Raw genomic sequence first — 14480 nt, 5'->3', positions numbered from 1 at the left:
TGATGACACAACATGGGATCTTACTGCGCAGCGGCATAAGCTCAGCAGTGATGTAATGCATCTGAGCTCACTGCGAGACAGTGCGGAGGGAAAAAAAAAAAAAAGAGATGCGAGGAAACATAACAGGTCTTGTTATTTATTACTTGTTTGGACTGAGACAGAGACTGCTCACAAAGGAATAGTCTCCTTAAGCGCTAAGATGGCACATTATAGATGTCCACTTTAAGCAACTTTCAAATGCACAGATGAGCCTCCAGACCTCACTCCTGCAGCAGAGGTCTTTGTATATGTGTCACGTTCAGCGTTTGACTGTGACATCCCGGCTTATATGAATGATTTAAACGCTCAAGTGATTGGAAATTACTTTCTTTTGTCGCAAAAAAATATTCCTCCCCCTCCTGCTGCATCCCTGGGTGGATGCTATCTCACTCGGCGTCTCCTGAGCATTCTACATTTCCATTTATTTATTTAAGGAGGAAATAGGAGGAAATTTCAACAGGTCACTAATTTCATTTTAACATGTACCGGTGGCATTAGCCCTGAACAGATATTTCAGAGAAGCACAAAATCAATGTTGAGCTTCTATTGGGAATAGCCCTGGAACCCATTAGCAACTTTGACCAATAGGTCAGGTAAAGTAATAGCTAGATAAATGTTTTATTACAGATTTGCAAACGGACTTAATGGGGGGGCCAGTACCTGTGCAGCCATGCATGGGAAATATTCATCATTAGATTCGTTTGCTGTAATGAACACAAATCTCTCAGTGGCCGAGGCCTCTGCTTCTTTATGTATGATCTGTTAAAGGTGGCTATCAAGGGAGACAAAAGGCTGCATCTTTGGTCCTCTGGAGGCATACAGCAAGTACCTTAACAATGTTAAGGTGTTATCATTTTAAATAAATGGCTTGTTATACTAATGATATGACATCACATATGGATTAGATCTGTTTTAGTGTCGTGCATCTTTCTAATATATTGCATTAGTATCAGAGGAGATGACTTATAAAACTGCAGCTATACTGTTCTATTGCAGTTGCCTTTTCTGAGCATTACACACTGTATATACTGTATGTAAAAAAGTACATGTTATCCAACTTTTTTTATGTCTTAATATTGACTACTTTTAGGGTTCTTAGTTTTCACATATGACAAAATTTCCATTTGATTTGTGTCCTACAAGTTTTTTACTTCCTCCTAGTTTATAAGAGACTAAGGAATAGCAGAGAAGAGCTGCATTATTCCAAGACTGAGTCTTGTGCCAAATTGGAATTATTATTGGTATTTATTTTTAATTCACAGTGACCTTTCCCTCTTCCTTGTGCAGATCTGACTGGTGACATTATAAAGGATTAAAGCTTGTGAGTTTATTTTCACGTTGGAATTATCTTTTTTATAATAAAACCCCTCCACATTTTTTCAGAGATTAAACCGTATCTGTCTGGAATAAGTGCCACTGTTTATCCCTGTGTAAACATATGTCACATTTAGACTTTTTCTCAGCCCTCTGTTCGCAGAGCTCCAGAGTCGTTTCTATGCCGGCCATAGTGCTACTTTTCTGAATGGAAGCCAGACACACCGAGAGCTCCCACACACTGTGAGGAGCAGCTCCTGTTTCCAATTCCGTCTCCAAGGGGACCAGAAAGCCCACCAATCAGATCGCTCGGCGCAGGCAAGCGGGCAATTCAATTTCTTAAAGCAGCAGTGTCCGTTTTTTTTTGCAGGGAGGCGTGGTGAGAGGGAGCTAAGCAGAAAGATTTGAAAAACAGGCAGAGTAAAGCACCTCAACACTGCAGTTTAAAAGTTTTCCTTTTTTCCTTTTTATTACAATGTGAATTCACATGTTAGTTTGAGCCCATCATTTTCAGAGTATCCGCCTACATACAAAATAGGCATCATTCTGTCATCACATCCTTTGCAAACGCAACAAATAACACATCTGTGTACATATATTCACAAACTGAAAGGACAGTCGATGGTGGTAGGTACTTATTTATTAAAAGATAAGTCAAAGACAGATTCACACTTGGAATGTGAAGTAACTACTGCCTAGAACTTCCAACAAAAATGTCTCGGCATATAATTAGGTCATATTCCAAAAAACCTTTTTATCAAACAGACTTCATATGTAAGACCCACATAAAAATAAACAATATCTGCTTTTTTAAGTGCAAGAAATAAAAAATACAGGTTTATGGTTAATGTTTTAAAAAAAGAAGGCAGTCTTCAGTTTTAAAATAAAGTTTCATTTCATGAAACAGGACTATGGAATGTTCTTTTTTGCTTGCTTGTTAAACTAATGCCAGACCACCACTGTACCAGACTATGCCCTTATTTTTGCAGAACTCATTTTTCCTAATTCAGTTGGATTTGAGCTGTTTTGGTGTCAGATATGTGTCAAATAACATTCAATTTGTGATATCCATCTAAAGTATGCATCACACCATGAGGCCATATTATATTGTTTTGTATCAGTTCCAGCTGATTTGTTTATTTTCCTGCCCGGACAGGCTTCAGCATCATAACATGAAATGATGTTGACAGTGCACAAGTCTGTTTTTCCATCACTTGCTACAATTGTTGATGGTCTGTATCTTAAGAGTATATATTGCACAAAAAATGAGAGGGGGGAAAAACAGTATGTGCCATAAAAAATACCAAAATCCAGTTTCACACCTGCGATCGGGACCCATCCACATATCACGAGTATGATATACATAAACTCCTAACTTTACTATATTACAGTACATATACAATCTTGAAACTAGTTCCAGCTCTGAGGTATGTGTTCCCCATGATGCCAATGTATTGTCTACAAATACTCAACAAATCTGCTCTACAACTGTACAAAACCTAGTTTGAAATCACAAGGCATTTTTGATGCAAGTTTTAATTTAACTTAATCCTTAAAACCAGGACTCCCTTGCATGCTAAAAACAAATGATAAAGGGAAGAAGTGCCTGAAACTCACTGAAAGCACAGTAAGTACATTCCCTTTTAACTGTACAAAAATATGCCTGAAAATATCTTACTTTTCTTTTAAAAAGATGAGGTCTGTTATGTATCAAAATGTTTCCTCCACACCTGTACTCTGCAGAGGTTTAGGCTGCTTAGTTTTCCAAACCAGGAGGTAAACTGAATCAGTTACAAAAAACAAACATTTTGCGGCATTAAGAAATTACATAAACCGTTTGTAAAGTAACATCCTGAACAATTGTCAGTTCACAGATTTGCTTTGAGTCAGTCCACAGTCCGTTTTCAGCTCCCTGCAGTTTTGTTTTTGAGAGGAAAAGATGCATAGAAGTTCACGTATTTTTCCCTTTGTGGTCCGTTTTAAGCTGAACTGTAAAATGCAGACCTTTACGGGGAGGAAAAAATCCATAAAACCCTGTCATGCTGCCAGAAAAAAACGTCTGCAGACTTTTGCTTTTTTGCTACCAGCTTCATAAGCATCTCATTCCTCAAACCTCACCTCCTGGTCCTCTACCTCTTTCCCTCCTTCCAGGACCCCTTCAGAAAACACACGAGGAAGAAGAGGAGGCAGGGCTAGGGACAACTTTGACCAGGACACATATATAATTTACTTTCTCCCTTCTCTGTTATTACTAGAGCAACTTTTTTTGCAGTTCAGTATGTGAAGACCAGGTCGGAAAAGTTCGCCTCCAGCCAGTCTCCGGCTATCATCTCACTGAGCTCTGGCGTGCAATAGTCTGGGAATTCAAAGTGAGAGCCCAGGCTGCCCTCGCTGAACGAGTCCAGGTCCTTATCCACAAGAGACAGGGAGAGGTTTCCTGAATTGGGGTTGCCCAGCTCCGTTCCAGGGGCGCTGGGAGCAAAATTTAAACTAAAGTCAAACAGCAAATCGTCCGCGTCCTCCCCGGAAGAAGAGGAGCTGCTGCTGGAGGAGGAAGAGGAGGAGGATGTGGAGACTGACCTGGAGGATGCTGGTGAGACAGAAGCAGCGTGATATGTGCTCTGCTTGGTAATGTTTTTGATATTGTAAAACAGTCTGTTGTTTTTCCGCACTTCTTCGTACATGCTGGCGCCCTCGGACTCGGCGGATGAGCTCAAAGTTGGGCTCGCGGGAACTTTGGCTACATTGTACGGCCTCACGCGCTCCTCGTCCTCCACTTTAATCCCCATCCGGTAGTCCTCTTCGTACTCGTCATCGTCGTCCTCGTCAGTAAGCTCACTTTTCACAATCTTTGCAACTTTGAAGCTGGGAAACACACAGTCCTCCCCGTAGCCGTGAGAGGACTTAGAGTTGTTCTTATTAGTCTTTATCTTTGAGCACTTCTTGCTGGGCGTCTTGGCAATCTTGCCGCACTTCTCTGGAGACGGTGCTGATGATTTCGAACTGTCGAGCTTTGGTTTTTTCTTGGGTCTGTACTTGTAGTCGGGGTAGTCTGCCATGTGTTTCAGCCGCAGCCGCTCGGCTTCTCTGATAAACGGGATCTTTTCGCTGTCCTTCAGCATCTTCCATCTCTTCCCAAGGCGCTTGGAAATCTCCGCGTTGTGCATGTCGGGTGACTGCTCCATAATCTTTCTCCTCTCGATTTTGGACCAGACCATAAACGCATTCATGGGTCTCTTGATGTGACCGGTGGCTGTCTTGCACCAGTCCGGGTTTATCGGTACGGGGCTGCATGCCATAAATTCACTCTCCTCCGAGTCAGTAGCCTCCCTGGACATGCTCCCGTCCGTCTCGCTGTTGTCTGTGTGCTGCACCATCGTCCTTCTGTTTCAAGTCACTCTGTGTCCGGACGCTGCAGTGTCTCTCTGCTCCCCTCACTCAGCCTCAGCTCTCTGTGTTTTTGCGCCGGCTGCGTCCGCGTTCACTGCGTAATGTATGTCTCAAGCTCTGCACTCTTTTTCCAGAGTTACAAACTGCCTTCTTAACTAGTTATCAGCTTTTTCATGTCCCCTGCGTCACGCGCAGCCATCCAATCAGGTCCCTTCCACTCCGCCCAGCAGACTCCATACAAGACTCCCCTTAACCCTTTTATTCCTCCCTCCCCTTCCGAGCTCTCATTGGAGTGGAGGTGGGGATTTGTGGTACACAGTGTCTGGGGCAACACACCGGGCGAGACAGGCATATTAAATACACAGCACTATGCGCTCCTGAGATGAGCAGCACGCATCAAAGCGCAAATAAGACTTAAAGGTATAGGTCTATTCCTTTAAAAAAAAAAAAAAAAAAAGGAAAAAAAAGTAAGAAGTAAGAGAAGACGTTTTTTTTTTCTCCAGACAGACAGCTGCACTGTGCAGATATGTCTGGAGGAGAAGATGTAGGCTGTGTGATTATTTGCTTTTTTTTCTCCTCCCCTTAGGTTGGATACTGAAGGTGGCGCTTGGACACTGTTGCAGACGCCTGGGTGCGTCGGTGCGCCTGTCTGACTGACTGCCTGCCTGCCTACTGTAGAGGGATGCATTTAAGCAGTTGGTAATGGCTTTAAAGGAAGGCTCTCATTAACTGTTGTATACGCTTATGCACTTTTATCTCTGAGTTGCAAAGGGTTATCATTCTTTTGGCACGATTTGTTTCCTGTTTGTTTTCATGTCTGCACAGGGATGGAGGAAATAGGTCAGTAGTACAGTCTCGTTTGTGGGTCTTATTTGGAGTGTGCGCGCAACCAAAACACATCTGCAGCTCAGACAGCAATGAGAATTTGTCTCCATAAAAATACACACACATAAGTTAATGTTATATAATTCCCTTAAAATACGGTCATCAATTCCACCTCACCACTCTCCTCGTTTTGTATCCTTGCTCATTTATTGCACTATAAATCATAAAAGAATCGCAATAACACTGATTCAGATGACATTTGCCTGTGCAGCCTTTACTTGAGCCCATAGCCAGGCATAGGGTGGAGGGCTCCCTGCTGAGTTTGCTGTGTCAAGAGGCAGTGTAGCATCCAGCCAGAGTCTCCTGCTCCCCCTTACACCCTCCTCCTCCACTTCTCCCCATGGCTCTGGGTGGTAGCCAGCAGGGCTATTGGAGGCTGGGGCGATAAGGCGTCCTGCTTTTTTTTTTTTCTCCTCTCTGCTTCGTCCCCTAGAGGGCAATCACTTACCCTTTTGAAACCCCTTCCCCCCACCAAGCCACCGCATTTTCCCCCAGCTGGGGCTTAAGAAGTGTCTGCACTGATACAGGGAGAAGCAGCTAGAAAAGGCAGAAGAGAGGGGGGAAAGACAGAGAGAAGGAGGCGCGCAGGGGGAAATAAGACGAGCCTAAAGAGACTGTGGTAGAAACGCTGAGAGATGGAGGGGGGGTCGTGGCTTTACAGCCCACTGTCTGGGTCTCTCTTAGACTGAGATTAGGCTGAAATGCTTTATCATGACCACCCTGTGCTGATTAAGGCTTATCAGATATATGTGTCAGAGCAGGAGTCTCAGGAGGTCCACACATGCACATGCATGTTTTACTGTCAGCATGTTTTTTTCTGATGGATTCATTTGAGCGTTATGTGATCTGATCAGGGCGGACGTGGGTATAGGTGGTTCTTTCAACGACTTAATAGCACTGAATAATATGTTGGTGGAATTCTCAAGCACATATCAATTTAGAATTCTAGGAAGCTGTCCCTGAATGCAGCACAAGGAAGTATAATAAAGGGAAGAAGAGGGCAAATTTACTCTACTCCTTATACATAAAAAAAGATATATATTGATCAGTCATATCCTACAAAATAAAATAAACACATGCGGTTTCCCCAATTGTCCCCTATCTATACATATCTTCTTCTGGCCAGCCTTATCTCTTTTCTTTAACGGTTTCATGCGGGACATGAATCACAGGACAGCTTAATGATGAGCATGCAGAGTGGCTGTCCTGCTCTTAGCATGGCTCATTATTGGCTGTGAATGAGGTGCTGGTGTCAGCCTATACAGCCTATATGAGTCATCTTAGGGAGGGTCTCATCGCCATGTCTGCCTCACACAGATGCAGCCGTAATATACCCCCCTCAAACCTTCCCCCTCCCACGCCACCCTGCCTCATTCAGTTGCTGGGACTGTGATGAGAGGAAAGAGAGAGAGAGAGAGAGAGAGAGAGAGACAGTTGCGGGATTCATGTTGTGTTTTCATTTCATTCTCACTCCAGAGATTACATATGATTAAACAGCGAAAATCCGGAGAGCTGCATTATCACTGTGTGATTTCTAATACCAGCCGCTTTCCAATACCCCAAAGGCGGATGTTTAAATGCTTATTTGCTGCTTTTTTCCCCGTGCCAAGGGAGAGGACATTTTATTCCACAGCGATGGAGTGTTGAATTAAGTGATGGTTTTCATGTAGAAACATTGAAAGAAGAGGTTCCAGGAGAAAACAATTCCCTTTAGCATTGCTTATCTAAAAGCCCCCCAATGCAGCTGCTGCTCTCACAAAGGGCCAGTGAAGCGTTAGATCAATACTAACCCTGGCTGGAGGCTATCTGATGCTCAAAATGCATGGATCCATCTCCTCTGCATGGCCCTGAGACAGGTGTGGACTTCTGGAAGCCGCTATCTGATGGCATCACAATAGGTGAAAAGGGGTGGAGGAAGAGGAAGGGGGCTAAAAGCTGGTGTTGGTTGGAGGGGGGGGGGGGGGGGGGTTGTTTTGGTAGCACATTAAAACGCAAATTAACTTTTAACTTGACAGACACATTCTTGAGTATGCTGAGTACTCAGGTTGCAATGTTTATTGCCACCCTCCCTGGGTTGGTGTTTTTCTGGCCCATATAGTGGAGTCACTTAATGGTAATCTAGTGCTATGCATAGAATTTATATGGAGCAAGTTTGTCAGTATTATAAGGTAAAGCCACCCTTGTCTCTTTACACACACAGACTTAAAGTCTCTGTTCAGGCTGAGGCTAGAGGTGAAACCAGATATCAGCTTATGAATCTAAAGATTCACAGTCCATATTTTTGTTGCAAGTAACTGCAGCCCTTTTTGTTGTCTTAACTTGTGAGATGATACTAAAACGAGCTATGTCAGCTGGCCCAGAATTCGTCTCGCCGGCCGCCTGTCACTATAGTCTCATTCCTCAAAGATCATCCTGTCTTCCCCTCTCTCTCTCTCTCAAGATAAGAAGGGCTTTGGCAATGAGGAGGATCTCACAGCAGTTTGGAGGTAGTTGTTTTACCACTTAAGTGTTTGCTGCCTCCGAAGCCATTTTATGCACCCCCCCAATCGGTGCTTTGCATTCTCAACTCAATGCAAATGTATCTCCAGGGTGTCAGGTTGTTTGTTGACCTCCTTGATGTGGCCTCTGTCTCTCAAGGTCTGATGCTTAGCGGATACTTGAGACTGGAGTATCTTGTCGTGAATGTAAACAGCTGAAGCTTGAGCACTGTGCTGGAATGTTTGTCACACAGACACACAAATGCAATCAGAGGACGAAGCTGCGGTTTCCCTGTGTACACTTGTACTTGCAACAGCCTGCTACTTGCAAACACATCTATGTTTAAGTCCATTCGGGATTTTGTTGCATCACATTAAAACATTTGTCTCTATCTGTCTCTTTCTTCCTGCATCTCCCTCTATCCAACTTTTCAAGCACAACACAGTTTGGGCGGATGGCTGTTCAGCACAAGTCTGGTTCTGCTCAAGGTTTCTGCCTCTAAAAGGATGTTTTTCCAAGCCTCTGTAACTTTGCTAAATGGTGTTTTGTGCTGCACTCTCGGTGGAATAATGTTGGGTCTTTGTAAATAATACAACAAATAGTTAGGCCTTTGACCTGATCTTTTGTGAAGTGTCTTGAGATGGCATTCATTTAATTGCTATACGAAAAGATTAAAAGTAGTAGAACTTTACTTGACTAATTCTACCAAATGACAACCACAACATTTACTCACGAGTCACAGCAATCTCCTTTTCAAACACAGAATTTTACTTTGAAAACATCGTAACTGTATCATCTTTTATTCTGTCATGCATCAGTATTACTCCAAAAGGTTTTCCACTATTTATTTATTTTCTAGCATCAAATCCACACTGTAGTCCCTTTTACACATTTTCTTGCAAATTCACCTCTGCAAGAAAGAGGAACATTGAACAGTTTACTAAAAAAGTAACATGAAAGTCCCTAAACACCTAACAGTTTGATCAACTTCTGTAAGCAAAGACGTAAGGTGTGATTAACTCGACCAATTCCAATTGAAGCAAACCAAACATACGTTATAATAAGCGTCTGTAGTCAAAGATTTTACTTTGAAATAATGTTGTTTTTAAAATCTTGTGTTGAAAAAAAAGCCATTGCATTAGTTAATAATCCAAATGAATGTTGACTATTTTTGCATTTTGAAGTCTTAAATAAACAAGTTGCTTGTGAGTTCTATCTCTTGCACATCACTTCCTTCCAGATTAAGAGTAAATAAGCACTTTATTTTGGTTTCAGTATTAGCATTAGTAGCAACGAAAGTAACTACTGTGAAATACAACGTTTAATCAGCTGCTGTAAACAAAGATGTGAGATACTTGTACGTACTTGTATATTATTTCTACTTTGACAACATTACATAGAACTCACAGTTAGCTCCTCTCTACAGAACAAGCATTAAAAACATGTGATCACTTTTTAGAATCAGATGGGTCTAAGTCAAACATGATTAAAAAGTAACACATTTGAAAAACAAATGACCGTCACTACTTTCAGTCTCTAGACACTAAGAGATATCAGATACAATTCTAACATTTCTTCCACCACACATATTGTCATGGTGATCTCAGATCTTGTGCAATATGGGTGATGTGCAATACATGTTGTTGTGTTTGATTTTGCACTGGTATGTGCTTTTCTGTCTACATGTGGATTGGGTTTGTTTCTGTTTTTATGTCGTGATTCTACAGATAGACAGCTGAATGTGTGCAGCACTTGGATTCCTAGACATATTTCCCCAGGGGGAAAATAAAGTGTATCGTATCGTCTCTTATCATAGCATTATAGTATCGTATCGTGCATGATCTCATGATGTTACCAAATAGAACAACCTCACCAGTCATCTCTGACTTATCCACCACAGCATGTATTAAACCCTGAGGGAAACTGTAAACTTTGAGAGAAGTAAGAGGATCAGCGTGGGCGAAGGACACATGTCGATTTGTAGCTGAATACTTTCTCACTTTTAGGCAATTACTGCACTTAAGATAGTGAGGCATGGGAGTGGGTATTTTATTGGCTGGCTACAGGTAAGCAGTCTTTATTCAGGTGACAACTGTTTGAGTTGTGTAAGAAAGCGTGAAGAGTTTCCTGCCTCACTTCCTGTCTTTTCCCCTCTCCACTGAACAGACGCTGCCCTACAAAGCAGCAGGAATCCACCATGGCCCGGAGGAGATGACATCATCGCTGAGCAACTCTGGATAACACAGTACAGTGTGTTCTGCAGTAATCATATTGCCATGTCACTCCTCATAAGCTGACCATTTAAATCCTATAATTATATAGCTGCAGCATTGAAGCAGAGTTTACTGTAAGAGTCCGGTGTAGCTGGCTGCGTGTTGTACATTGTGTCTTGTGTTAATAAACTTATGGAGTAAGAGCCCTGCAGGCGCTCACAGCCGCTGTAATGAGAATGTGTTTAGTCTGGAGACTGTGTAGGACTAATGCTGATGGATTGTATGGCTGCAGGTCAGGTCTTGCTCTTTCACGTACTGTTGGAAAGACTTAGGAGCGGAGGGAAGTTGCATTTGTAAGATTGTTGAACATAATATGTGTACATGCAACATAAAGTTATCATGTTAATACGCGTTGGATACACGATTACCTTTTAATCAATAAGGAAAATGTTTACAGTATTCCGTTTTAGGGTCTCTGTCCATTAACAGCTTTTTATGCGCTGGCAGCTCTCAGATCACTTCTCACCAGCGCTGTTGCCTGCTTGGTTACAAAAGTTGACTTACAGCACTTCAGCTTCCATGGGTAGTGATCATAAGATCTGTTTTAAATTGCTCTGTATGCTTAAAGGCTGAATATGTGACATTTTACACATAAATGTAGCAGAAATCAAGTAAATCCTCTGAAAATAACTCTGTGAGTCATGACTGTCTACAATGAGTGTGATGTTGTCCGAGCCGTATCTACAGCGTGTTTACATGGAGGGGACGGCCGGCCGGCTCATCCCCTTGCGTACAAAAGTTGTTTAATTGAGGGACTAGAGAAAATTTGAATAACATACTGTACTCACTGCTTATTTGAATGCCACGTAAGCATTTTTAGATCACGGTCATTTCGTGTAAATTTACATGCAGTCTGAAGCTATGAGCATAATAAAGAGCGCTAGCATTAGCATGCTAACACAACAATGCAGCTCGAGTTGTTTTGGTTTCATGCTGGTGCTCAAGGGCGACATCTACTGGATCAAAAAGTTGCATATTCTTCTTTTAATGTTTACTTTTATTCACTGAAATGTGACCAATAAAACTTGAAAACAATGTAAATGAATGGTGTACTTGCATTAGCAGCAGATTTAGACATGGAAATTGTACCCTCAAAAAGATAAGTCAGATTAGTTTCTCTCTGCAATCCCGCTGCAATTATTGTTGACAAAGTTGATATCAGAAGTTCCAACCCTTCTTCATTTAAAGTGGCCAGTGGGGGAGAAGTGACAGCAACAAAAAACAGCTGATGCTGAGGGTGTTTTTGTGCTTAGGACGCTGAGCGCTGAAAACTCTGGACTGCATTGGTTTGTGTCGAGAACAGGCGCTTCCAGTAAAAACATTAGCATTAGTGGACACAGGCACCTCTGTGGTAGATCAATTTGTTTTTCAGAACTCTAGAAACTCAGTGAGATCTTAGTTAAAAAGATGTTCTTATCATGTTCCTCTCACAAAGCTGGATTCTAAGAAGTACAAGGAGGTTCCCACTGCAGCCATGTGACTTTGCTTTCCTGCTGACCAGCCCAGACTTGCCCCCCCCCCCCCCTCCCCCCAAACCAGATAAGATAGTGTTGACTACTCTGTGCAGACAAGAGAGGGGCCTCTGCTGTTCTTAAAGGGGCTAGTATACTCTGTCAGAACTGCTATAATGACCTGCTTTTCACCTCTTCTTTAAATGCAGCTGTTTGGATCAGGTACAACAGTTTTTATATCCAATGTGATAAAAAAAAAAAAAAAAAAAAACTCACACATTTAAACTGCTTATTTCCCAGAATAGGTTGGCCTTTGGTCAGCCTCTGTGGCATCCTGTGCTCTGAAGTTTTACGGGTTTATGATCTTTGCACCACCAGCCGAATAGTAACAGTTCAAAGCAGCACGACAAATTGAGAATCCATGCCCCCTGGACAAATCTCAGGCAGCACCGTTTTAGGTCTCATAAGGTTTTACAATTAGAAGGTAAGAAACTGCGAATTAAAGTCAGGGCTTGTTAGTTTTATTTGGCTCTTGATGGCTTCCTCACGTTTTTTTTAATTGATATTTAAGTTTAATGAATTACTGTAAACTCTTTCACTGAAACAACAAGTGCACAAGGCAGCTGTAACCTAAAACAAAGTGAATGAATCACATGTTGATTATATTTTAGTTTATTGTTTTTACCATCTGATAAGTTGTGTTTCAGATCAGCCACAGACATGCATCACCAAGGACAATTTCCTAAAAGCTGTTTTTATCCTCTTCTTTTATTTGACTTGTTGAACAGAAATGAACCCAGAGTTTAAATGATACAAATTAAAGCAAGGATACAGACACTCGCTTGTAAATCGCAGTGTTCCCTTTTCAACAAATGAAAGAAAGAGATTTAGTCGAAGGGCTGGACAAAAAACAGCATTGCGCAAAATCCGCCACATCAATCAGGCTTTAACCTTGAAAACAAAAAACAAGAAGAAATGGAACCCATGCCGAGACAAACACCTGAAGCAAATCTGAGCATTCACTCTTGTTTGAACAGTGACTAGATAAGATAGCTCAAAGTTATCAGCACAAGATGAATTCCCAGAGGAAGCCGCAGGAGGGGGTTTCATCAATGCGCTGGGAGAGTGAGAAAATCAATCCTTCAAGCCACATAGTGACAAATAAGCAGCTAAAAACTGAAGCCAAATTAGTTGTACCCTCCGAAGCTTTATTCTGTGAAAAACCGAACAAGTCTAAAAAGAAAACAAGTAAAGGATCTTTGTAAACACGATAAGATTCTGTAAACATAATCATGATTATGTGGGCTAGAAAGAAAACAGACTTTTTCCAGTTGTGGGGCCAGCTCTTGGAATCTTCGGCTCTTTCATCAGAACTGATTTAGGGTGCTTTTTCATACTACTTCATTCTCACATAAAAATATGAACTGACAAGTAATGAGACACATTGTTGTGTCTTTAAAAGTGTATACCAATGATGTAGCTATAGTAAAGGTTATTTCAATATCAACTTATAGGCCGAAGGCAAAGATTCTTTTAAATAAATGTATGTTCTGGCTGTATGTCTGGAGAGACCAACAATAAAGGCCAAAACTTCAATAGAGTCTGGTGACTTCCTTTCTACTTTGCATTGCATATGCACATATAGACGGGTATTTCCCCAGCATCCCATCCATATCAGAGCCTCAGTGTGTCCTCTCCATACACTGACTCACTGCCCTTTCCTTCATGTCTCTTAAGGATTTCTTAGACAGGCTTCAAGAAAGATTTTCATAAATGTCCTCTTTTTGCAAATCCTCCACATCCCCCTTCTGTACGAGCTGAGAGCTATCTCTATCTTAACAGTAAAGGTCATTGGAGGAGACCGAGGGATATGGAAAGGCTAAGCTGTGTGCATGGCAGAGTGTTTAACAACTATCTAGAAATCAATAATAGAAGGTTTGATAATGAGTGTGTCAAATCACAGTCAGAGACCAACTCTGGTGTGGCAAAGCCTCAATCTTTCTGAACACGGTGCTCAGGTGCCTTTTTAAGGGGAATAGGATTTTTGAGGTGGTAGATTGCTGTAACAAAATACACAGCACTGAAAGTCAAGTGTCACATATTCTAATATGTGTGAAAGTAATCTACGTCTTTAAAAAACTAAAACATCGTCATTATAAAATGCAATCTAAGGTCTCACAGGGTCTGAGTTTCCCGAGTTACCCCGTGGGGGGTTTCAGAATTCCAAAATTGGAGCGAAAGACAATTCCCATTATGAACAGGAAAGCAAAGTTTGAAAAAAACAATGACTTAAGTAATAAAAGTGAGAGCGGATTAGCCCTTCTCTTATTTCCAACACTTCCTCTTTGATACGTCTCGACACTAATCTCATTATAAGTGTCTGTCAGGCATACATGACGATTCGTTTTAACAAGGTAGACTTCCCTGCTGCCTTTAAATCCACAGCCGTCTTCTCAAATGAAAACACATGAGAGGTTTCCTCTGGAGCAGACAAGTCCTAACAAGGAAACGAGAAAGGCTCAACACTTTTGATCATCTCTAACACTGACACTTACAGATGTAGTTTAAATGAGGAGATGTTTTCCTTGGAGATGTGTTCAATGTGACCATTGCGGTGTTTAGTAGTTTAACGACCTAACAGGCTAACGCT

At 41.8% G+C, this 14480-nt stretch overlaps 1 protein-coding gene and 1 long non-coding RNA gene across 2 annotated transcripts; one reads left to right on the top strand and one right to left on the bottom strand.

Annotated features, from left to right (window-relative positions):
• Window positions 1-1795: 1795 nt before the first annotated feature.
• Window positions 1796-4887, bottom strand: sox11a (SRY-box transcription factor 11a). The gene has a single exon (XM_061062825.1). It carries the CDS (start codon window positions 4728-4730, stop codon window positions 3627-3629), a length of 1104 nt encoding a protein of 367 aa, XP_060918808.1. The 5' UTR covers window positions 4731-4887; the 3' UTR covers window positions 1796-3626.
• A 441-nt stretch (window positions 4888-5328) lies between these two features.
• On the top strand, window positions 5329-13426 carry LOC132993598 (uncharacterized). The gene is made up of 2 exons (XR_009676493.1): window positions 5329-5442; window positions 10273-13426. It is a non-coding gene; the product is annotated as an uncharacterized LOC132993598 (long non-coding RNA).
• Window positions 13427-14480: the final 1054 nt, after the last annotated feature.

This window comes from Labrus mixtus, chromosome 18 (genome assembly GCF_963584025.1).
Source record: "Labrus mixtus chromosome 18, fLabMix1.1, whole genome shotgun sequence".
NCBI lineage: Eukaryota > Metazoa > Chordata > Actinopteri > Labriformes > Labridae > Labrus > Labrus mixtus.
This window is presented reverse-complemented; position numbering and strand designations above follow the sequence as displayed.